Source organism: Brienomyrus brachyistius, chromosome 3 (genome assembly GCF_023856365.1).
Source record: "Brienomyrus brachyistius isolate T26 chromosome 3, BBRACH_0.4, whole genome shotgun sequence".
In the NCBI taxonomy this organism is placed as follows: Eukaryota; Metazoa; Chordata; class Actinopteri; order Osteoglossiformes; family Mormyridae; genus Brienomyrus; species Brienomyrus brachyistius.
Genome location: NC_064535.1, coordinates 5,177,110 through 5,199,313, shown reverse-complemented (window position 1 = coordinate 5,199,313; position 22,204 = coordinate 5,177,110). Strand labels below are relative to the sequence as shown.

Sequence of the window (22,204 nt, the reverse complement as noted above, 5' to 3'; positions counted from 1 at the left end):
GCTGGTTTGGTGGTGTTGGTTACTTGCTGCTGGATGAGCTTGGTGGGGCTTAGTCAGTCCTTTTCGTGTTCAGGGACCAAAACAAGTACAAGGAAGCCGCCCACCTGCTGAATGACGCCCTGTCCATCCGTGAGAAGACCTTGGGAAAAGACCACCCTGCGGTAAGTGGCGCAGAGACCACCCCCCCCCCCCCTTTGCAGCGGCTAAAACTTGGGATTTGTTTGCACGAGGCCACATAGCTTGTTTATGGTAACTGCAGTATTGAGGATTTCCTGCTGTTTGCACGTTGATAAGCTGCTGCAGGGAGAGGCCAGAGACGGATACCCACTGCTTTTAATGACCAGCTGCAGGGCGGTCTGGGCCACAAGGTCACGACCTCCCCGGGATCGTCTTAATGCGCCGTCTCTGCCCCTCACCCAGGTGGCCGCCACCCTGAACAACCTGGCCGTGCTCTACGGGAAGAGGGGCAAGTACAAGGAGGCAGAGCCGCTGTGCAAGAGGGCCCTGGAGATCCGCGAGAAGGTACACCTCCGCCTCCCACCCCACCCGTTACACATGCAAACGCAAGTTCTTTGATTCAGGGCATTAGTGAATGAGTTTTTCTTTTTAAAAACTTCCACTTGAAAGATGTGAGCTCCCTTTGCAGTAATCATAGCTGATGCTTATTAATGCCATTAACGTGTTACTGTAGTTTCCATGTGACAGAAGGAATTAGGTGGGATTGTTTGTGAATCTGAGAAACTGCTGCTGCTTGTCTTCTGTAAGTAAGGGGGCTCTGGTTGATGTGGGTGGGGGGGGCGGCGGTGCTGTGAAGGCAGGCAGTCCCACACAGCAGAAGCCTAGGCTCACTTGATGATATGATGATTTGGCTGCGAGCTTTGAAGTCAGGCCGGCCTTGAGCGGGTGGTCGACATTTCCTGCCCGCCGTATATCCGAGGGCCATTGAGAGCTCACAGGCGTGCAGGATTTTGAGTGCGCATGCTGATCCCGCGTCAGGGTCTCTGCTGACTGAGACCCCGTGCGTATGAAAGGCAGTGTGCAAATTATGCTGCACAATCCCTTCTTCAAAAATGGCATATTTCATTCAGTGGGTTATGGATGAGTACATTTAGGTTTCCGTGCAGAAAATGCATCAGGGTTGACCATGAGAACATGAATATGTGAGCTGATGTTTAACCCCAGGAGCAAATGCTGAAAACCGATGCAGTTCCATGACAATGAGTCTACAGAAAGCAGAATTTGCAGGTTTTGCACTGCACCAGTCTGTTTATTTTTAAGGTCTATTTATGACACTCTTCTCCTGGCCTGGTCTCCTCCTGCCAGTATAGGCACAGGTGTCTCCAAATTCTCAGTAACCTGACTAGAAAATGACTGCAGTGTAGTAGAAGGGCCATTTAAACCAGGGGTGGGGGAACTGCTTTTATGAAAGTGTCCAGCATAACCCAGTTGTGTATCAAATATTTGTTGTTTTAAGGTCTTTGGGCCACGGTGGTCTATGATCTTCCTCCTGACTGTCCCGTTCCCCTCAGGTGCTGGGCAAGGACCATCCAGACGTGGCCAAGCAGCTGAACAACCTGGCCCTGCTGTGTCAGAACCAGGGCAAGTACCAGGAGGTGGAGCACTATTACTGCCGGGCCCTGAAGATCTACGAGTGCAGGCTGGGCCCGGACGACCCCAACGTGGCCAAGACCAAGAACAACCTGGTACGCGCACTACATAGGATCTGTTATATCGGGTCACGGCAGGGTCTTGTTTAAGGGGGGGGTGAATAAGGCACGTTCAGGAACGTAGTGCTGGTTCTAGAACTCGCCCCCATCTGTGACTGAGGAGTCTCTTTCCGAACAATCATAGTGGTGCATTTTAGTCGGGCAGATTCCCGGGGGACACAGGGGTCCTCGATGAAAGGCGCTGCTCCACCTTGACCTTAATGCCTCACTTTTCATCTGCCAGGCCTCCTGCTATCTGAAGCAGGGAAAGTACAAAGAGGCGGAGATCCTGTACAAAGAGATCCTCACCCGCGCCCACGAGAAGGAGTTCGGATCCGTGGACGGTGAGTCGGGCCGCCCAGGTATGTGTTTGTGGTTAAGGGGCCTCCTCTGCTCTGCAGGAGCCTCGCAGCGTCTAAATGCAGCTCACACAGTGGTCAGCAAGCTGGTGGGTGGGGCCTTCGGTCTGAATTCTGATTTGGTGTTGGTGCTGAGAAGCAGCCAGCCATTTTAATGCTGATTGTATTTGTCAGGTTGCCCCGCTTCAAGCTCTCTGGGTAGCTTGCATTACATATAAACAGGTCTTGGGGGATTTTACCGTATGTGGCGTGAGTGAGGAGCAGAATGGCGCCTTTGATGGCCTGTGTGTACAGTGACCCTCTGTGTCTACAGGTGAGAACAAGCCCATTTGGATGCACGCTGAAGAGAGGGAGGAAATGAGCAAAGTGAGTGTGGCAGTGGGATAATCACGCCTTATTCCCCCACTGGTGACCATTCCCCAGTGCCCTCAACTTTTTTTTTTTAAACTGGCTTCCAGGGCAAGCACAGAGACAACACCCCGTACGTTGAGTATGGCGGCTGGTACAAGGCATGCAAGGTCAACAGGTGAGAGCCGGCCCCGTCCAGCTGAGGTGTGGGCGCAGTGTGCATACTTACTCTGCCCTTGTGACGCCTGGAGACAGATGCATGCTGGGAAGTGTAGTCCCATTCCACAGGCCGAGGCTGTACAGTTTAGGTAACTCACACATAGTGCCTTGTGCCTCCGCAGCCCCACCGTGAACACCACCCTCCGGAACCTGGGGGCCCTGTACCGCCGACAGGGCAAAATGGAGGCCGCGGAGACCCTGGAAGAGTGTGCTTTGCGATCCCGCCGTCAGGTCAGCTCCAAACCCATCGCTCTCTCTCTCTCTCTCACTCACACACACACGCACTTCTGTTCATTTCTGTTTGTAGGTACTTTTCCTTACAGTCTGCCATTTGATTGCTTATCTGAAGCTGATAAGGTTTTGGTATGTGGTAGTTAGAGATGCAAATGGCCACTTGCTTATCTCAAACACACACACACACACACACACACACACACACACACAGACACTCATTCACCCAGGACCATGTGGGCACACAAACAAACTGGCAGTAAACTCAGAAAGGTGAGAGCAGAGTTTTAATGTTCAAGTTCAGACGCGGTCAGGTGTGACTTGGGTCATGTTGTGTAGTTTTGGAGCCTGACTTAGCTGATGTCAGCAGTCTGTGCTCTTCGGCGGAGGGTGACTGACCTCACGCCACCTCTGTCCCTTTTGTTTGTCTTGCTTGCTTGGGATCCAGAGCAACATGGTAAGTGCTGCTTGGCTGAAGCACAAATCCCGTCGTTATTTCCGCCCCTGGAAATGCCGAACGTCCTGTCGTACCCACAGTAGTAGCCCTGTCCCCTCTGGACGAGTTCTGTGCAAGATGTAATTTTTCCATGCCACCTTTGTCGCACGCCTGTGTGTCCTCAGGGCCTCGACCCCGTCAACCAGACGTGCGTGGTGGAGATTCTGAAGGATGGAGAAGGTGAGCGCCGACGGAGCCGCGACAGCATGGCAGGCAGCGTCAAGTACGAGAGCGGCTCAGACGTCAGCGAGGAAGTGAGTATGGGAGTAGAGTGGAACGGGGTGAGTACAATTCCACTTCACTTACAGTGGCCTTGGCGGGGACAGTCATGGTGGCTGCTGAGCTGATGGACTGGTATGATTTCCCATAATGCACTTAGATCACTGAAATAGGTACACGGGGTTTGCCAATAGCCTTCCTCTAAGCTGAGATGAGAATGTATCAAAACCTTGATACCGTCAAACCATCAGTGCCATGGCCATATTTTGTTCTTTATTCCTCCCATATACCAGTCCGTCATTCTCACTGTCCTCTCTAAGGTCCTCCTGAGAATCCTTTTGGAAAAGTTCAGAGCTGATTGAATGTCCTGGCATTCTCTATTACCTTGGCTTGTTTAGTCGTCGTTTATTCTGTGGCTTGTTGTGATGCCAGATGCTTTTGTCGACCCGTTAATGTGCTTCGAAGTGAAGATCCGGAATGTTACTGTATCCAGCTGGCCATCTTGGAAATTCTCTTAGCGGAATCCATTTGATAATTCATAAGCTCACAGGCAGAATGTGTGTGTGAAGAGCCCTTTCCAAGGGCCCTGCGCGAACTTAACGTGAGCTAGAGAACCTGCCAAACCCAGCTCGTGCTGGATCTCTGGACAGGAAGCAGAGCCTGGACTCCCGTACCAGCCAGGAAGTCGTTTTAATTCAGGTTATAGCCAACAAACACCCTCCTTCAAAGATCGAGGGGAGCAATTTTGTGAGCAGTTGGGAACGGGATGGAGGTAGGGCAGGCGAAAGGGGCACCTGGAACTGTGAAATCCGACCAGACAGGAGCGATAGCCGTGTTTCCAAGATGACCAGCTTGGGCCCGTCCTTCTGCCCCCCAGTCCCAAAAGCATGTGACTGCTGCCCGTTTAATGCTTGCTGCACTCAGGCCTGTGACTTCTGCTCCACGTCACTCATTAACTGCCATCGCCGTGGCCCCTGCGTGTTTCCACCTCATCTCACTGCACTTTGACAGGTGTTTGGTCCTTGCTGGGTTTCTATTGTAGACCCGCTCACTTCAACACCCCTGTCAGATGTTATGCTTTTCCCAGTATAGCTGCTGGCTTTTTCAGAGATTCAGAGCTTGTGTGTGTGTTACACAAAGGCAGACATGGAACATTACATATTGTAGCTTTTTTGGGTTAACTAAAGAACATCAGGATTAAAATTGACTATCTAAACTCCTCACCAATAGTCTTAGTGTCATAAATGTTATGAAGTGATGGATAATACTGTCCCGAATAACACTATGGGGGGGGGCGTGAAAAGCTATGCTTTTAAAAGTGGGGGGGGGGGGGGGGGCGTTACTCTACATTGGATGACTTGGGAAGGAATAGTCCTGGATTTTTCCGGTGCAGCAGTTTCACCATTTGTACTGTCAGTTCCTCTTCCAGCTTATCTTTGTGTGTTGGGCTGTTGAATTCAAATAAGGCTCAACTTTGGAGGTGGTTAGGCGGCGCAGCCCTGCCAGAGCAGGCAGCATGCATCCCCATGACGCATATTGGCATTTGTTTTAAATGACTGCATTTGCATGTGATCCCCCCGATAGCTGTGAGGTGGCTCGTTTTCAGCTCTGGTCCAGGCCAGCTGAACTCGCTGGCATTGATTCAGGACCACAAGGGGGGTGGAAGCCAGCAGATACACCGGAGGGGGCCCAGTCTCCACACTGGGGGAGTTACGGCTCTGTGCCTCAACAAGAGGCGTTTTGGGTCCTGCCAATGCACTGGGTCCATGGAATAACCTTTGTCACCCATATACTAGCTGTATTCTCTCATAGCTGCCCAAACTGGGCGTGTGTGTGTGTGTGTGTGTGTGTGTGTGTGTGTGTGTGTGTGTGTGTGTGTGTGTGTGTGTGTGTGTGTGTGTGTGTGTGTGTGTGTGTGTGTGTGTGCACGCACACGTCTGTGTTTGTGATTACATAATTTTCTTTTTTTCTGACTGATTAGGGATTCACACAAACATGTTTACTAGATTTACTACTTCTAAGGGTCCTTATTCCATCACTAATTTCCTTCACTGCCTTTTATCCGCGGTGGTTCCCTTTGTTTTCACTGACTCAGAAAGGAGTAGAAGTACATTTTGGAGTGTCTGCCTGTGATTGGCTGCGCTGCTGTGGTTGCTGAGCCAATCAGAGGCTCAGGTCATTTCTGCATCAGAGAGCCGTGTGGGGGCAGGGCAGTGCCCTCTGCTGCAGCTCCCAGTGTCTTGCTCGTCCTCCGGCGGTTCTGTGCATGGGTTTTCTGTCTTGTGTATGTGCCTGCACCTTCTCTAACAACGTGCTTGCATGTCTTCTCACTAAGTTATTTTGTTTCTCGTTTAACGCTGCTAACCCACTGTTTAATTTTGCTGTGTTGCCACGACAACCAATCAGCCAATCAGATCTCCTCTCCTCTTCCTTGTGGATTTGTACTCTCCCCTTCCGTGCTGTTCTTGTTTACAGCTGGAGGGTTGTGGGCTCGGTGGGGATGGCGGTGGGTGAAAGGTGGTGGGGTGGGGGGAATTCTTATTATATATGCTGCTCTGGGGTAATGAGATGAGCTGTTTGCTCTGCCGAAACACCAGTGACTTTATAAGAATAACAATTTCTGGGGAGGAAGAATACTATGAAAGGACAATATTGAACATACTGCCATTTGTAAGGTCACTAAGAATATCTTTTCTTATTATGGTGTAAGTTGAGTAGTGCAATACAAAACACATGTGTATTAATGCATAGGTAGGATTGTAAGGTTGCTGGTGGTGTCCGTGGCAACCAGACCTCTTCATTGAGGTCATCTGTAACCATGGAGATGTCTCCTGGGCCCCGAGACATTAAACCCTGTAATGTATTCTGGGTCAATGTATTCTCAGGCCAGTATTTACCTTTATATGTTATATTGTTGGTCTCACTTCTCTTCCCTGGAGCAGCATATATCTTCTGTGCTTCTGAAGATCAACGTTCTGGCAGCTGCCTCACCCCTGAAAATAAGATGAACCCCCGTCTGTGACCGTCTGCTGTAGTAGTGCCATAACCGGCCGCTCGGTAACGACTGGTCACTCATGCAGCACCTAGAATCTCTCTTGGGGAAGGGGCTGCATCGCCCCGACTGACCATGAGGGGGCACTCTTATTGATGAGGCATACAACCAAGCCCCCCCAGAGTGGTCCCTAGTTTAATTGGCGGGGTTCAAATATGAGGCTAGAAAAGCAGAATAATCTTCTGAGTGCCCCTGTGCCTCTGCCGCTGTAGCAAGGACCCGGCTGCACGCATCTACCTGCTCTCTGCGCGCTGGCTGGCGGAGGGAGGAGCCAAACATCGGCCCCCCCGCCAGAGGGACTGGGCATGGTGGTCTAATGAACGCTCAGTGATGTCACAACTAGCCGATCAGCTGACTGATTTCAGGGGTCTGGTCCTGTAGTTTTTCACCTGTGGCCCAGGCAGGTGAAATTCACTGGGGCAGCTGCCGTCTTCAGCAATTTCATGGCTAGTGTGTCTTCAGTGTTCAGGCTGGTTCAATGTAGCGTAACGCGGCCCCTGGCCTGCATGTACAGGCCTGTCTTCAAGCAGGGGTGGGAGTAATGATCTGGCAGGGATGATCGTCTCTATAAATACCGGTAAAACGCCCAAGTACTGTAAACCAGTACCAGAGTGCCGGTAAAATTAGAACTGCTCAAATGCTCATCAGTTGTTAATTTTGATCTGCTGGGGAGTGTCTGAATGTGCCAAGCCTGACACTGAGGACGCACCTCAGTCTGCTTTGTGACTGACCAGGTGCTGGTGTCTCACCCTTTTGTGTTTCTGGATCTTTTTTTTGTCTGACCGGTGCCTTAATTTCACCTCGTTTTGTGTGTCTCTTCTCTCCTTCCTGCCGTAGGCTTAAGCCGCCGCGATTTTCCCGCCAAATGCTCTGTCCCTCCCCAACAAATAGGGAAATCCGAGGATTTCTCACGTCATCCCGTCCGGCTTTATACTTCCATGTGAAACCTTCCTCCGCCATTTCCGGTGTCTTTTTGGGCGACGTCTGCCAGCCTCTCACTGCTTCGTCGAACTCTTAACCGAGTACCGTGGGGACGTGTCACCTTCAGCACCGCTTAGCATCCCTCGTCAGGAGCCCCCACCCCACTGTTTTTCCTTCCACATTCCCTCTTCTCGAATCGCCATCACTAATTAATCCCATCTTCCTTACATTCATCATGTGCTGTATTGTTTGTATGTCGGTGATTGAGCTGGTGATGTCAAAGGGAGCAGGGAATGCTTGGAAGGTGGGCGCCTAGGGGCCCCCGGGGCCCATCGGCCCACGTGACCCACGCCTTCCCACCCCCCTCCCCCCTTCCCTTGGTTCCGTGGTACCAACGGTCACCCCTAGGGCTCTGAGGATGGCTGAGTTTCACCATTCCCCACAGACCCCCCCCCCCCCCCCCCCCCCCGAGACACCCCTGGCACCTTCTGTGCTCTAATTGCATCGTTAGTAGTTGGAGGAAACCAGCTGATCCCACTTGCAGCAACCAAATAACCACAACTAAATAAAATCTCTTTGCTCAGATGCCAGTAATCGGCCATCTTGTCTCAGAAAGTCTGATTTATGTAATATATATGGTGGTTTGTAAAAAAAAAAATGACAAGTTAAAATAAAGTTTTATGCACACTGCTGTTCCCACACACACACACACACACACACACACACACACATACACACCCAGCTCTGGGTCCCAGATACTCACTATTCGTGTTTTCCTGTTAACTGCATGTTGCTGTGCTTCTTCTTCGAAAGGGAGGACATACAGAACAGAGATGGGTAGCTAGCTGCCGTCTTGGACATTATCTTGTTTTATTATTATTATTTTTTATTTAGAGTTTTCTAATTCATTTTAGGTTTCATAATTTTTGTATTGCTTGGGGATGTTTTAAGAATTATGAATTAATATAGGTTTGGGATGGGTGTTGTACCAGGTCAGGGCAGGTCGCATTGACATGGGGGGGAGCGATCGACGTGGTTAACATGCTAAAGACGCCGTCTGGGTTTGCCAGTGGCCCCCGGCTTCGGAGTGAGGCGTGTTCTAGTCACGCTTCATCTGTTAAAGCGTGGGTGGACTTGTCTGCCCCCTCCCTAAGCTTCGAGTAATGCCCATGTTTACAAAGAAACAATATATATGTATTAAAAAGGAAAAGCCTGCAGTAAGAGGGAGGGGGGCAGCCACACCCCTGAGGGCCCCCCCCCTCCCCATCGTGAGGGTTCAGTGCATGATGGAAAACGGCGTATGAAATGACGCAGGTGGCACAGGAATAGAAGCGTAGCTGTCGGGCAGGCATGGGGGAGGTCTCGGTCTGTTTTTATACTTTAAAATCTGTCACTATCATGCTTCCCGACCCCACAAACTCTACTAGGCATGTGCAGCCTCGCGTTCCGAAACATTGCGCCTCCTGGTGGTTTTCCTGTGCACGTGTCACGTCCGATAGGCAGTCTGATATTTATGACAGGTATTCATATTTAAGTGTTAAGTTATTTGAATGTAATATTTGAATAATATGCTTAAGCCTGGTTATATATATCCTATTATGGATTTAAGGTGTGTGCACATTCTTAAAGCCTCGCCCACCCCCAGTCTTATCCTCATGAAGTGATTGGCGTGTAGTACATATCAGCGTCGGAAAGCAAAGAGGAAGTCAGAAGCTGATAAAACACACAGCTCTTGTTGACACCGCAGTGCGTTTGTGTGCGTGCTGTGTGTAATGGAATGCTTATTATTTATTGAGCTATTACTACACTGTAAACCTTGTTTCTAGATCAGTATGAAAAGGCTCTGTGAAAGCTCAGTAGATTCCATGTTAGTACGCTACCTACCGTCGCCATTTTGCATTGTGATCAATGTTACTCCACCACTGTTGACATTCTTAAATAAAGATTTCCATTTGTGAGGTTGGGAGTGGTTTTCTTGCGCACGCTCTTGTGTTCAGGCCCAGAGGTAAGTTTCCGGCACAGCGCCCCCTACAGCCCGACCTGTGGCACTACGAGGCTTCCAGTTGTCTCTAATGCAGGCACTGCGCAGCCAGGCAGCCCCTGTTCCGCTTCGCTGCACGGCCCTAATGCCCCCCCACCTGCCTGCTCTCTGCCCCACCATCTGCCAGCATGATCTCCCCAGCAGAGCTGGGAAAGGTCGGTGAATTTAGATGGGCAGCAGCAAAAATAACATTTCGCATAAATCTGTGGTGTGCATAAATTTGTCTTTAGTTCACTGATACAAAAATGACCAACCACATGCCCCCCTGGAAAAAAATAAGGAGGGGGGAGTTTATGGCCTTGCATAAGGTGTAGGACTGGCCTATTTTCAGTTCCCTGGTGTTTTTGGAGTTCTGATATCCTGGGTGGATAACCAACTGCTATCCCTTTCAGGACTGCCATTTGAGAGCTTCGCACCAAGAATGGCTATTTAAGCTCCGAACATAATTCTTAGGCATGATTAGCCGATGGCCGATGCCTCTGGCAGAATCATAAGGAAGTGTGTTTGGGAGGTTACATCTGTTTTCTTTGCACTTGCCTGTAGCCTGTGCTTGCCACATTATCTCGGGCACACCCATGAGCAATTCATGTGCCAGCCATTTCTGTACTGATCCACTCTATTGTGCCAAGCACATGTTTATCAGTGATGGAGGGGTTGATTGAGTATGCCTGGCTTTTCTTACACCTGTACTAGTACAGATGATGACATCCTCTTTTTGCCATGGAAACCACTGTCAAAGAAGTGATTCTGAGAATCTCAAAGGGATACAAGGTTGTGTCAGAACTATTAATTCACCATCCTTGTGTCTGTGTGGCTTGTAGTTCCAATTACGAAAAACATTAACAAATATATATTATTTTCATGCAGTTTTCCTTCTTGATGTATTTCCGTTACTTAGAACTATAAAACGGTGTTTAAAGTCTTAGACCGATTCCTAAATTTGAATGAAAATCTTTTCTGTGTGCGCGCATTACGAAGCGCTCCCTCAGGCTCACAGTTCCCTCTGGTGGTCATTGTCGCCAATTACAGTTTTTCCATCGTGTAGGAATGTTCAGGACATGTTTGCTCCCTCTGCTGGGCAGTGTGTGCAATTCAAAGCAAACCTCACATGATTTTATTGTACTTATCACAACAGTAAGTAGAATCAAGTTTCATCTTTGAATGTCATGTAAGATATTACAGAATTCGGCCCTGCTGTTCAAAAGTGTGCAATGCGGTGGTAATTCCCTGGAATGAGTCAGGAAATATCAACTGTGTTGTTCTCTACTGATCTAGAAATGCGAGTTGGGGGCGTACAGGTGTATGCTGGTTCCGATGCTTCGATTAATCCTTCACCTGAACGGTCACAGTATCACAGCTAGCTGAATAGACGAGTGATATGGAGCTTCGCTTGAAGATGTTCACAGAACAATCAAATGAAATAAATGCACATTTCGTCCCTGCAGCGCGGTTAAAGGACACAGGAGCTTTCAGCCAGCTGTTGGCAGGGAGGTCACGCCCTTTAATTCGAAGCCTGCATGCTATGAAAATTTATATGTAACCCAGACAACTGCCTGCGTTTATGAGCTCATGAACGCCCATTAAGACACAGGCACCACATTTATCACGAGGCTTTAAGCGGGGGGCCGCTGAAGATGTGGGAGGTCTTGTTCGTTCATAGAATATGTTTTTGTCTCTGCGGTCTGACAGGCCTAACTGCAGAGCCCTCAAGCTGTGCAAGGAGGGCAATGCGACTGTGGCGAACTCTAAAGGTTTACAGTTCGAAATCCACGACAAACAAAGGCAGGGTTGTGGGGAGGGCCGGGAGATGCGGATGCAAACAAGGCCATTGACTGAAAGCCCATTCAGATAAACCTTCGGTTACACAGGCAGAAAGCAGACCCTCCCCAACGACTCCCACATGGCTGACAAGACAACTCTGCGTCTCCGTGCTCGAATCACACCACGGGGATTGTTCCTCTAAATTTGTGACCACAGTAGTCTTGGGCAAACCTGATTACTGTACGTCTGCCTGTGTTAGACCGATAGGAAGCAGCTGAAACAGGTGAGCGATTAACAGAGTGCGAGAATCCCACCAAGTCTGGGGTTTTCCCACCTCATTTATGTCAACAGTCAAAATACGATTAAGAGACACGTGCCGCTGATTTACGATCAGACGTGGAGGTCGACACCTGAGCAGAGTGAACAGCAGCCTGTGGTAATCTGCAGTCACATGCCGGTACTGAGGGGTCAGAGATCAGTGGGCGGCAGGTCTGACCCATGGGGCTCTACCCGCAGGATGGCAGTGGGGCCCTGAGGCGCAGTGGCTCACTGGGGAAGCTGCGGGACGTGCTGCGCAGGAGCAGCGAGATGCTGGTGAAGAAGCTGCAGGTGAACCTGCAGCCCGAGATGCAGAGCAGGTGAGGTGGGGTGACGGAGCGTGGCAGCTAGGAAGGGGGGGGGGAGTCACACTTCCACAATTTCCAGCAGCGCTGCAAAACGGAAAAGCTATTAAGGTTCACGGCAGCCAGGAGAGATTTCGCCGCAGAACGTCTGGTGGCCAGTAGGTGGAATTATGGTTAAGGAGATGTATCCAACAGGTTGTTTCTTTTGAGAACGGGCCCTGCCATTGTACCCTTATGCTAATGTGCTTCACCAGTCATCCAGTGCATAAAAATTGTGCCTTTAATAAAGGAATGAGCTATTTTACCCCGAGAAGCACCAGTGCTGCTTAATCTTATTGTCCTGGGTTGTATCCAATAAAGTGACGGTACATGAGGTGTAGGGGGCAGGGCAGGCCCAGGATACTGGCCAAACCTGCAGAGCCGCATGTGAAGGCCGGTCTGTTCTGACAGGCTTGCTTGTCTCCCCTCCCCCAGCATGAAACGGGCAAACTCTCTGAACTTCTTGAATACCAGTGATGATTCCTTTCAGGTGAGGCACCTGGGGGGGTGGGCTTTACTGCAGGAGTTACACAAATGAGTTTAGCAGATGAGTCACTGTATGGCATCCTCATCCTAACGCTGTCAGTCAGTGACTCTCCATGACTCGGTGACCAAGGTCTTTGACTCGGATTCTGTCTGTGACTCATATGTTGCCCCTCGCGAGTCTCCGCATAGCTAGGGCTCATTGATGCTGAGTTTCCGGCACTCAAGTAACTGGCACAATTCTAATACTTTTTTCAAATATTTATAAAGTAATACTATTTTATCAAAACACATTTTACACTAAAAAATTGAAGCAGTGCATTGTGCAATTCGTAAGCAGTTTCCTACGCATGTCGGCAGAACAGCACACTTTAGTCATCTTCCCGCTCGTTCTATTATTGTTTTCCTTTCATGTTCTATCAAATATCTGACTCAATGATATAATAATCATTATTACGTGTGTGTGTGTGTATATAGGAGGATTAAAGTAAGCGTTGGGAATGTGTTACAAGTGTTTTTCAAGAGTAACGTTCACCCATCTGGATAGTTCACCTACCCGGCAGCGCCTGGGCCCCGACGTTGCTGGACGTTTACTGTTACTCGCTTTGACCTGAGGCCACGTCTCGCTCTTCGCAGGGACCTGAGGCGGGGAGGCTGAGAAACAGCCGCGGTTTGAGCTCCAGCAACGTCGATCTCTACAGTGGGAAATAAACAGGCCCAGCATCAGATGCCTGTACCCCCTAACCCTGCCTTCCCTTGCCCCATGCCGGTACCCCCGTCTCAGGACCTGTGGGCCCCCTCCTCACTCTGCAAACTGCTGCCCTGGGGGCGACGTGCCAGCTCCTTCCTTTCAGTGTATCCCAATCCACGGCAGTGCCGCCCCCATTGTTTGTTTTTGAACCCTGCAGTGAAGCCTCTTCTCTCTTGGATGCACACCTCTTTTTTTTTTTCTTGTGACTGTTTACACAGTGGAGGCGAGATCCTTCACCAGCGAGATCCTTCACCAGTGCTCTGGTTGCACCGTGAGACGGCGGCGGTGGTGGTTGGGCAGGGGAGAGCAGAAGCTGCATGAATAGGGTGCAGATTCAGCCAGCTTGTCGTCACCATTGTCAGCAGTGTCCCATTCCGGTCCAGTCCGCTGGACCTGGGCCGGCAGGCGCGAGCTGTTGACCTTGATGCTGTAGCCAATCAGCTGTGCTTTTCAGCAGATTTCCCATGTTCCTCTGGTGCTGCTTCCTGTATCCTCCTGTGCCGCCCACGCACTGCGATTATTATTTTTCTCTTCATTTATTCCCGTCTCTATCCTATACGCTTGTGTTTGCGGTCAGGAAGTGAGACATCACAGGTAATGTAATTCCTGTGTTCACTATGGGACAAGCAAGTGAGAGTGAGACAGAACTTTGCACATGATCCGAGTGACGTACCCAAGCCATTTATGCCTACCTGTGTCACTTTAGGCTTGTCCAATTATTTTTTTTTTTCTACTTGCCGTCATTTCTGTGCAGTTGTGGTACATTAGGTTTCTTCGGCAATCTGCAGCAGGTTGAGTGTGTATTACATGCATGCGTATCTGTCTGATGCTCACAGAACAGTGCTTGGGTTGAGCTTATGGCCAACATTTTTCTTATTTCTTATCTCCTTTGTCTGTCAGCTTTTATCCAAATCGGGGGCAGCGGTGCTCCCCGCTGTCAGATAAGGTCCTGCTTCTTTGACCTTGAATCATCTGACAGTGCCTCAGTGGCACTTTACCCTCGTGTGCAGGCTACCGCATACCGGCCCCGATCTGCCGTTGAGAACCACAGCGGCTTATAGCTGCGGCCCAGCGGGAGATGTGTTTATAATGCAGATTACCACACAGAAAAGGCACATTTTAATGCCAAGACTTCATCACGTTCTGTGATTTATAAGTGCTCTCATCCAGGTTGCCCCCTTCCCTGTGCTCTTAGAGGGATTGCAGGTTCCCTGGGACCCTGTAGATCAGTGTTTCCCAATCCGGTCCTCGGTCCCACAGACAGCCCATGTTTTTGCTACCTACCGGGAGCTAGGAGGCAGCAGAACCGTGGACCGCCTTGAGTGTCTGAGGACCAGACTTGGAAAGCACTGCTGTTGTGATTAAACAGACATGAATGGATAGACATACTAACCATTTTCACCCTGGTTCTGCACTTCATTCCACTCAAGTCCTACACTTCAGTATGGAATATTTTATGTTGCACAACTGACTTAATCCATAGCCGATTTACATTATGTAAAACTGATCGTGTCAGTTAAGAATGCAATGCATAGTAAGATATAAGATGTTTTTAATAATTTTTACCCGTAATAATGAAAGAACACAACCATTGCCCTACTGGCTGGTTGGTTTAAATTAACAAAAAAAATTGCATAATTTTATGTTTGATTAAATGAAGTGAACAAAGAAATTCAGCTTTTTCCTAATTACTATAAGGTACATGTATGACTTCAGTCATGCAACTAATTTAATAAACAGGATATTTTTGGACTTAACATGAGTTGGAATGAAGCTGATTCACAGTGCAGCTTCAGAGCCAGATGCATAAACTGCAGCTTAGTACTGCCACGTCCACGTGACTCTGTACTTACCTAAGCAAACTTTAGCATTATTATAAAAATCCATTGGCGAGTGCTGTGAAGACAGGCATCATCTCTGACACTATTATCCCGGTGATTTATGATTGTGTAATCTCTAACTGATCTGGGATCAGCGGCTGCTGAGTCCTGTCTGTGTCATCAGTACCATAGCAAGGCACTGCCTGTGATTCCTCCCGTGCAATGAGAACCCAGGGGTAGCAAACCGATCACCCAGGAGACCCCATCGCCGATGGTGAAAAAACTCAACAGGCCTCTTGTGTTATTCGGAGAGCTCGGTATGATCAGGGTTCAGGGGCGACAGGGCTACTTACGGGTTTATTTTAGGCACGTTTACATGGTCATGATCATAGAAGCCACGCACAACGGACCCATCACCAGTATATCCAAGGTGAGCCCACATACTGTGACCCTAAATGTCACACCTTGGAACTGGGACACTGAATGTTAAAAGGCATGAATTGTATTTTGTAATACTGGAATGTGATTTTTTTTTTTTTTTTGCACAGTCGTTAAAAGCTTTTATTCCTTCTTGATGAATATTGGGACTGCTGAGCTGCTTTGTGTAATGAAACATATGAGCAATTTTGTTTTTGTTCTCGATCAATCTGATGTTTTATTCTTACATGGGTACTGATCCGTAACTTGTTTTTACAAATTACTCGGTAGTGGTGGTCGGATTTCTGATTTGTTTAGGTGCCGTTTCTTCTATGGTTCCTTCCAGTCGATTTTCGTTTAACCGTCATAAGCAAACGTGTAAAAAATTAAATAAAATAATAGCCTGTTGTGTCCTTGATCGATTGGAGGGGTGGAGTGAGACAGGTGACACCTTTTTTGTTTTTTAACTCGCTGCTCTCTAAATGTAGGGTGTGGTAGCCATGGAAACCAAGCCATCGCAGCCTCCAGGTTATGTCCTGCAACATCCCAGTTCTTCACGATTTAGTGAGGACAACAGCTAGGGGGCGCTAACCGTGAAGGTTGTGTTTCACACTAAATAAAAGATGAACCCTGAATTCAGCCCCTGTCCCCTCGTTTTCCATCCACATTTCAGAGAAAAGCAAGGTGTTTCAGTGCCGAATCATAAGAAATTTTGATTGACGATCGTTATCGAGGAAGCATCTGGTGACGAAAACTACATTTTGTGCAACTGATTTCCATTCATTTCCAACTCAAACTGGAGAGGAAAGGACTGCAGGCTTTTGTGGCTCGTATTGAGACTTGGAATTTAGGTATCCTTTCATAATCTCCAGAGGTCTGTTTCTGTGCGTGATACTGTTTCTCCTACCTTCTCATCCTTCATGGATCATTCCCGTGGACCTCCTGAGGCGTGCTGGTCCATGATGGAGTGGAAGCTGTGACCTCAAGTCAAGGTCTCAAACAAAACCGTCCATCAGAACATGCAAAAGAAGCATCTGGGATGTAGGCGTGAGCTCGAGGCTGCCACCATGCTGATAAAACCGCAGCAGTGATGGAGTAAATCAACCATTACTTTAAGGGTGCTGCCTTCACCGTTGGCTGAGTAACCCCCATGCATTACTGAGCTTCTGACTCTTAATCACCAGTCATTCTGTGCACCGAAGACACCCCAAGCAGCCGCCGCCACCTCGAACCCTATCACGGGAGATAAGATGTAAAATATGTCCAAGCCTATCATTGTCTCGTAATCGTTGCCTTGGAAACACTACTCCCTGGCCACTGGTGCGTCCGCGTCCGTGTACGTGTAAGGCGATGCGCTGGGAAATCTGGCTTTCACAGTTAATTACTCACTGGCAATAAATGATCTTGTTGGCAAAGGCTTTGGGACGGCAGGCCAACCGGCTACTCAGTCAGCAAGGCATCCTCCGCTTGGCCCTGATGCCCATTGCGATTCTGGGGTCTCTCTGCCAAGGTGCCTCTTACCCTCTGCCGGAGTGGAAGATGAAGTTTATATCCACTTTCCTAGATATCCCTCTAGCCGAAATTAGGCATAGTGATCCGGCATCTCCCATTCAAGGTTCATCCCATCCTGCACTCGCCTTGACTCTTCCAATGGGACGGCTACAGAAGGTGATTTTCCCAAGCAAATCGCTTCATTAGCAGATGGGATGTGACAGAGGGCCTTAATTAAATATGCAGACATAAGCTTGCGTCTTAGAGCCGCAAAGCGCCACTCTTTGGGTACTTGGTTATTCTCTCAGATGTCCCTCTCCCTCTTTGATTTCCGGCTCTCAGTGAGTCCCAAAGAGCTTGTATGATGTAATACCTTTTTAAAGACTTCAAAGTGGTTTCCCACTAGGCTGAATGTAAAAGCATGACATAGCCACCTCAGCAAACCGGAACCCTTTGGAATTAAAATAAGTTATGTAAAGGCTCTGACCTAAAATATTTGTCTGGAAAAGGATCAGAACACAATATTTATTTTCATTTAATGTCCTCTTGTGTTTAAGCTAACTAATATCATTATGCGGTACTGCGAAAGTCTCTGGTTATGCTTTTCAGACGTTTTGACTAACCGAGCGATCTACACACGGTGCCCTGCTGGCAAATGCACGCCGAAGATTATTGTTTGCTGACATAGATGTTCTTGCTCGTAGGATGAATAGAGTTTGCATCATCCTCACTCTCCGCCATAGGTATGGAATGCTTGTCGAATTATCCAGACGACTTATGCATAACTAACAAGCTGGGAAGCAGAAGCTAATTCTGAAACAAGGTCCTGAAACAGTGAGCACGGTAGTCTGCTGCGTTACACACACAAACAGTCATCATGAAAAACTTGCCTGCGATATTTGCCACACACGGCAATGTCAATACACAACATCTAAAGAGGTTACTTTGAAGTCTATACGACATCATTCTAGACTACCCTTCTAGTAAGTTGAATAGCTATACATAACGTTTTCGTCCGAAATCTAATAATATCATTTCGTGGCTCAATGGCTAAATATATGATAATGTATGACAAATGTATGTGCATGTTATACAATACAATATTTGAGCGATTCCGCTAACGCATTCACAGGTACTATAATAAGGACGCCTCCACAGACTGAAACCTGCGAGAGTTTGCCCCAAGCTGAGGTCGTTACAGGCGCTGCCATCCCACACATCTGAAAGGTCCAACGGCGGCAGATGGAGAAACGCCGATGTCCTCTCACGTGGGGTCGCCAATACGGGCTCGAAACCCGAAGATAATCATTATGAGTCCGGTAATGGAAAATCACAAGGATCAGCGATTAAAGGGGATCGACAGCTCGCTTTCAGAAGCTGCAAATTGCCATAATACATCTAGGGCTTTTCATCACTGTTCAGAGGAAAGGCTCATGAATCAGTGGTCAGGCAATGGATTTTGCCACATGAATTGAAACATTATTCCCGATTTACCCCAATCCGAAGAATACATTCGTCATGGCATTTGTCAAGTCAGCATGTTGGCAAGGACCAGTTCAGAAAATCTGATCAACATTTGGACTTAGCTTTGAAGATTCTCCCTAAACGTTTCTTTCATTTTAGCAAATTATTTCAACGTGTTTACTGGGCCCTGATGCATTGGGTCAAAGAACATCGTGGGTTTGCGGTGAGCTGCGTTGACCACATGTGGTTCCGAATAGAATATACAATAAGCTCAGCTTTCCCTGTTTATGTGCACAGAAATTAATTTCCCATTTAAATTCCGTATGATGCTGACTAAATGTGATTTTTATGCAGAAAAATATATAACCCTGAATGATATTCAGAATCGGTCGTTTTATTTGATGCGCAATGTTAAATGATGGGAAAAGTTATCTCGCACTAGGTTATAGAAATGGTGCCTGGGCTGTACCCGAAAGGTAACAGCCTCGTCTCGTCGCCAGAAGGTTGCAGCAGTGCTCCGTCTCTCCATCTATCCACCCAGTGCGCTCTGAGCACCGGAAGCGCCGAAAAGAGGAGTGGAAGGAGGGAGGGAGTGAGGGAGAAAGAAAGGAGAGAGAGATCGGTGTGCGAAAGTCGTGTGGTGCTTCGCGGGAGTGAATTAGTCGGCAGGCTGGGGGTATTTGGAGCGGGTCCTGGTGCGGAGAAGGAGTCACTCGGAGCGCTCGGATTATCATTATACATTATACTGGCCACGGAGGAAACCGTTCTTGGAGAAATAAACATGGAATAGCGCTTGTCCCCACATTTTAACACCAAACTCCACAGGCTGTGGGGGAATCGCTATAGAAACCAACGTTTGTTGTCTCGGACTCGTCCCGGAGATCAGACACCGGGGACTTTTTTATACTTCCGCGCTTTGATCATAGGCTGTCTCGCAGAGCAAGCCCTCCCCCTTCCCCGGTGATCGACGCCGGATCTCGGTGTTTTAATTAACACTCTGGGAAAGACTTGGTCGCTGGTATGGAGCTGCTGCGGAAGCGACACGGAGAGCGGCGGGAGCGCTACAGAAACTCCGCCGGCTCCAGCGGCAGGACGGCGCGCTACCTGCCTGCTCCGGCGGCTGTGCTGCTCCTAATCGGCGTACTCTGCACTGAAGGTAAGCGGGCGCAAACTATCAAATGAACACAAAACAACCATTCGTAATATACTCTATTCCCCCCCGGATGGCACAGTCAGAGGCGATCGGGTAAAGAGGGAGATGCGCTTTAGATGCGCTTGTTGCGCTGACCGGACACGGTGAGCCAGCCTGCCAATGAGCAGCCCAGCCCGGCACCGTACCCCGAATCGGGGGGAAGTTTTGTGTCATGAGGGCCCCGTTCCAAGTGCCTTCACATAACGCATCTGTGATCAGAAGCACCTCGAGGAACTGCACGGAAACTTTACGCTGTTGATGGATATGGAAGTTACACAATCAGAATCCATCCCGAAACACTCAAATGGAACTCCCCCCTCCCACTGTTTGAATTTTGTATTTTCTTTGCTATGACGGGTTCATGTGAACAGCTACGACAAACTATGGGTCTCTGGGAGAAACGCAGATCGGTGACACGCGTGTACCTCCCTGCTTTGCCTCCCCTCACCCCGGGTACATGACACCTCCAATTACGACGTGTCCGTGAAGTGCGATTCCTGTACTTTATTCATCATGCTGCATTACAGGTGTTTAAAGTTAGAAAGCATTAATATTTGGCTTTGGAGCCGACAGCGGTGCATTGACATACCCATGCTCAGAACTGCAGAATCCTGCCCATTATGTAAATGAAAATGATGAATTATGAATGCTGCACTTTTGTATTAGGTATAAAGTGACGTCAGTGAAACTTTGTGCGGTGGGGCTGGGGGAGCACGAACAAATTTTTGTTTTTTTTTTCGTTACTCCCGGAAAGTTTGCACGACAATGTATGCAGAGTGAAAGACGATAACAGGAAGGTTATCACAGTCTGCTGCCGACAGCCGGACGGCCGGCTGAGCTGTACGAATTCCATCCACAGTGTGGCGCAGTCCCGGCTTACGGGAACCTAGACACTATACAGTTGTGGACGCTGATTAAGGTGAAAATGAATCACAAAGTGCCGGTAATAAGCTCTAGTATTTTATTTTCAGAGCCAGAATCTGGCAGAAGTATCTCTTTTGTGGTGTTTTTGGTATTTCGTCGGCACGGGACACGGAGCAGACTAATAATTAATCAAATCTTTGGGCAGTGCCTGTGTGTGTGTGTGTGTGTGTGTGCGCGCGCGCGCGCGCTTGTGTCTATCTGTGGGCGCGTGTGCCTGCGCGCCTCTGCACGTGTGTCTCTCCGTATTGAAAGGCCGCAAAGATAAAGAGGTCAGCGACACTCTGCATAGATGCTCACCTCCTCCCGTGCTTTCCGCCTCCTAAGGAATCGTCTCCCTCCTTTGTTGTGTTTATTGTGACTGGTCCTGGGGGGGAGCGCAGCCTTAGCCGCAGAATGGAAAGGCGGGTTCCTTAAAGTGCTACGTAACCTGCCTTCCATCTGCAATGCCTTCATTGTTCCTTTATAGTTTGTTCCATTGAATGTATCCCCTGTAGGACCCATCAATGCTACTTCCTTTGTGTGTGTTTTTTTTTCTGCGCATTTGAACTCTGTGGGTATTAAAATATGAGCCATATTTGTCTTGTGTGTATGTGAGACTTCTGTAATACGGAGGGGCGAAAAGCTCGAAGCGGTAAATGTGATGCTGGGAAGGTCGGGGCTGTACGCTGCCCTTTCGCTGGGGATCTGAATCGAAACTGCTCGCACTTCACGTGGCGATTAATGGGCCGGCTGGGTTTGTGTGTGGCTTGCTTTCCTGTGGTTAATTGTACAGACCGAGTTCCCTGGTAACAAAGGAACATGGTGTGAGGCATCATTATGAAGAACTCTGCGGGTGTTTTTCCCCATAGACACTTGCGAAAGGTTTTTTCGCCCCTGAGTGTCTTTTTGGAGGATGTTTCCTACTAGGATCTTAACAGCATGACTGAGTAAGATCTCTGTGAAGAATGTCTATCATGCACCTACATTTTATCCCGGTTTCCATGGAGGCTTCACTGTAATCTTTGAGAACGAGCTGTATGCATGGATTTGGAATTAGTCAGGAATTAATTGAAATGACTAAATTGAAAAGGCTTGTCTGTAATGAAGAGCAGAGACTTCTACCCAGTTTTGAAGATGTTAGTAACCTGAAGAAAGGAAGAGAGTATAATTAATGCCCCCTGGAAATGAATTAAAGATAACTGTATATTGAATTTCTGGATTGGCTTGAATCACTGTGATGTTTTGAGTTGTGGTCTAAGCTGAATGGGCTCCTTGGTCACATTTGTTCCTGTTCTAAGCCGGCAGGCACACTCAAGGTATGCTGTAGGTTTTCCTTTTCTTTCCGGCACCGATTATTTACTGGCTCCCAGCCTATAGGTTGGCCCCTTGCTATCAAATGCTTCCTCTGGGAATTGGTGGCAGTTGTTTGTTTACTCTGGCCGAATTGCCTGGAAGGACTCCCCACCCCTCCCCTCCCCTCCCCACCCCACCCCACCCCACCCCACGTCGGCCTGCCGAGCCTCGGGAATCCTGTTTACCCCCCGACGCCTTCTCCCTTCTGCGCATTGTTTTCAAGTGAGATTCCGAGTCTGACATCTGTTCATTTCCTCATGCATGAGCACGGAGTGGGGGAATAGCCTTAGATTAATGCACAGTAGTGACGAGATG

At 48.6% G+C, this 22,204-nt stretch overlaps 1 protein-coding gene across 8 annotated transcripts in view; it reads left to right on the top strand.

The window, feature by feature from the left end:
* klc1b (kinesin light chain 1b) overlaps positions 1-16,125 on the top strand; it is a 28,900-nt gene extending 12,775 nt beyond the window's left edge. For 5 of the 8 annotated variants that reach the window (XM_049007815.1, XM_049007819.1, XM_049007817.1 and 2 more), the window contains 11 exons: positions 74-161; positions 421-522; positions 1,530-1,703; positions 1,951-2,050; positions 2,379-2,431; positions 2,524-2,591; positions 2,755-2,863; positions 3,485-3,640; positions 11,870-11,991; positions 12,451-12,505; positions 13,135-16,125. In XM_049007815.1, coding sequence (XP_048863772.1) covers positions 74-161; positions 421-522; positions 1,530-1,703; positions 1,951-2,050; positions 2,379-2,431; positions 2,524-2,591; positions 2,755-2,863; positions 3,485-3,640; positions 11,870-11,991; positions 12,451-12,505; positions 13,135-13,209 — 1,102 coding nt within the window. In that variant the 3' untranslated portion in view covers positions 13,210-16,125. Of the gene's footprint in view, positions 1-73; positions 162-420; positions 523-1,529; positions 1,704-1,950; positions 2,051-2,378; positions 2,432-2,523; positions 2,592-2,754; positions 2,864-3,484; positions 3,641-7,467; positions 9,510-11,869; positions 11,992-12,450; positions 12,506-13,134 lie in introns of those variants that run through there. The other 3 variants (XM_049007821.1, XM_049007823.1, XM_049007822.1) reach the window with 3 other exon arrangements.
* The last annotated feature ends 6,079 nt before the right edge of the window (positions 16,126-22,204 follow it).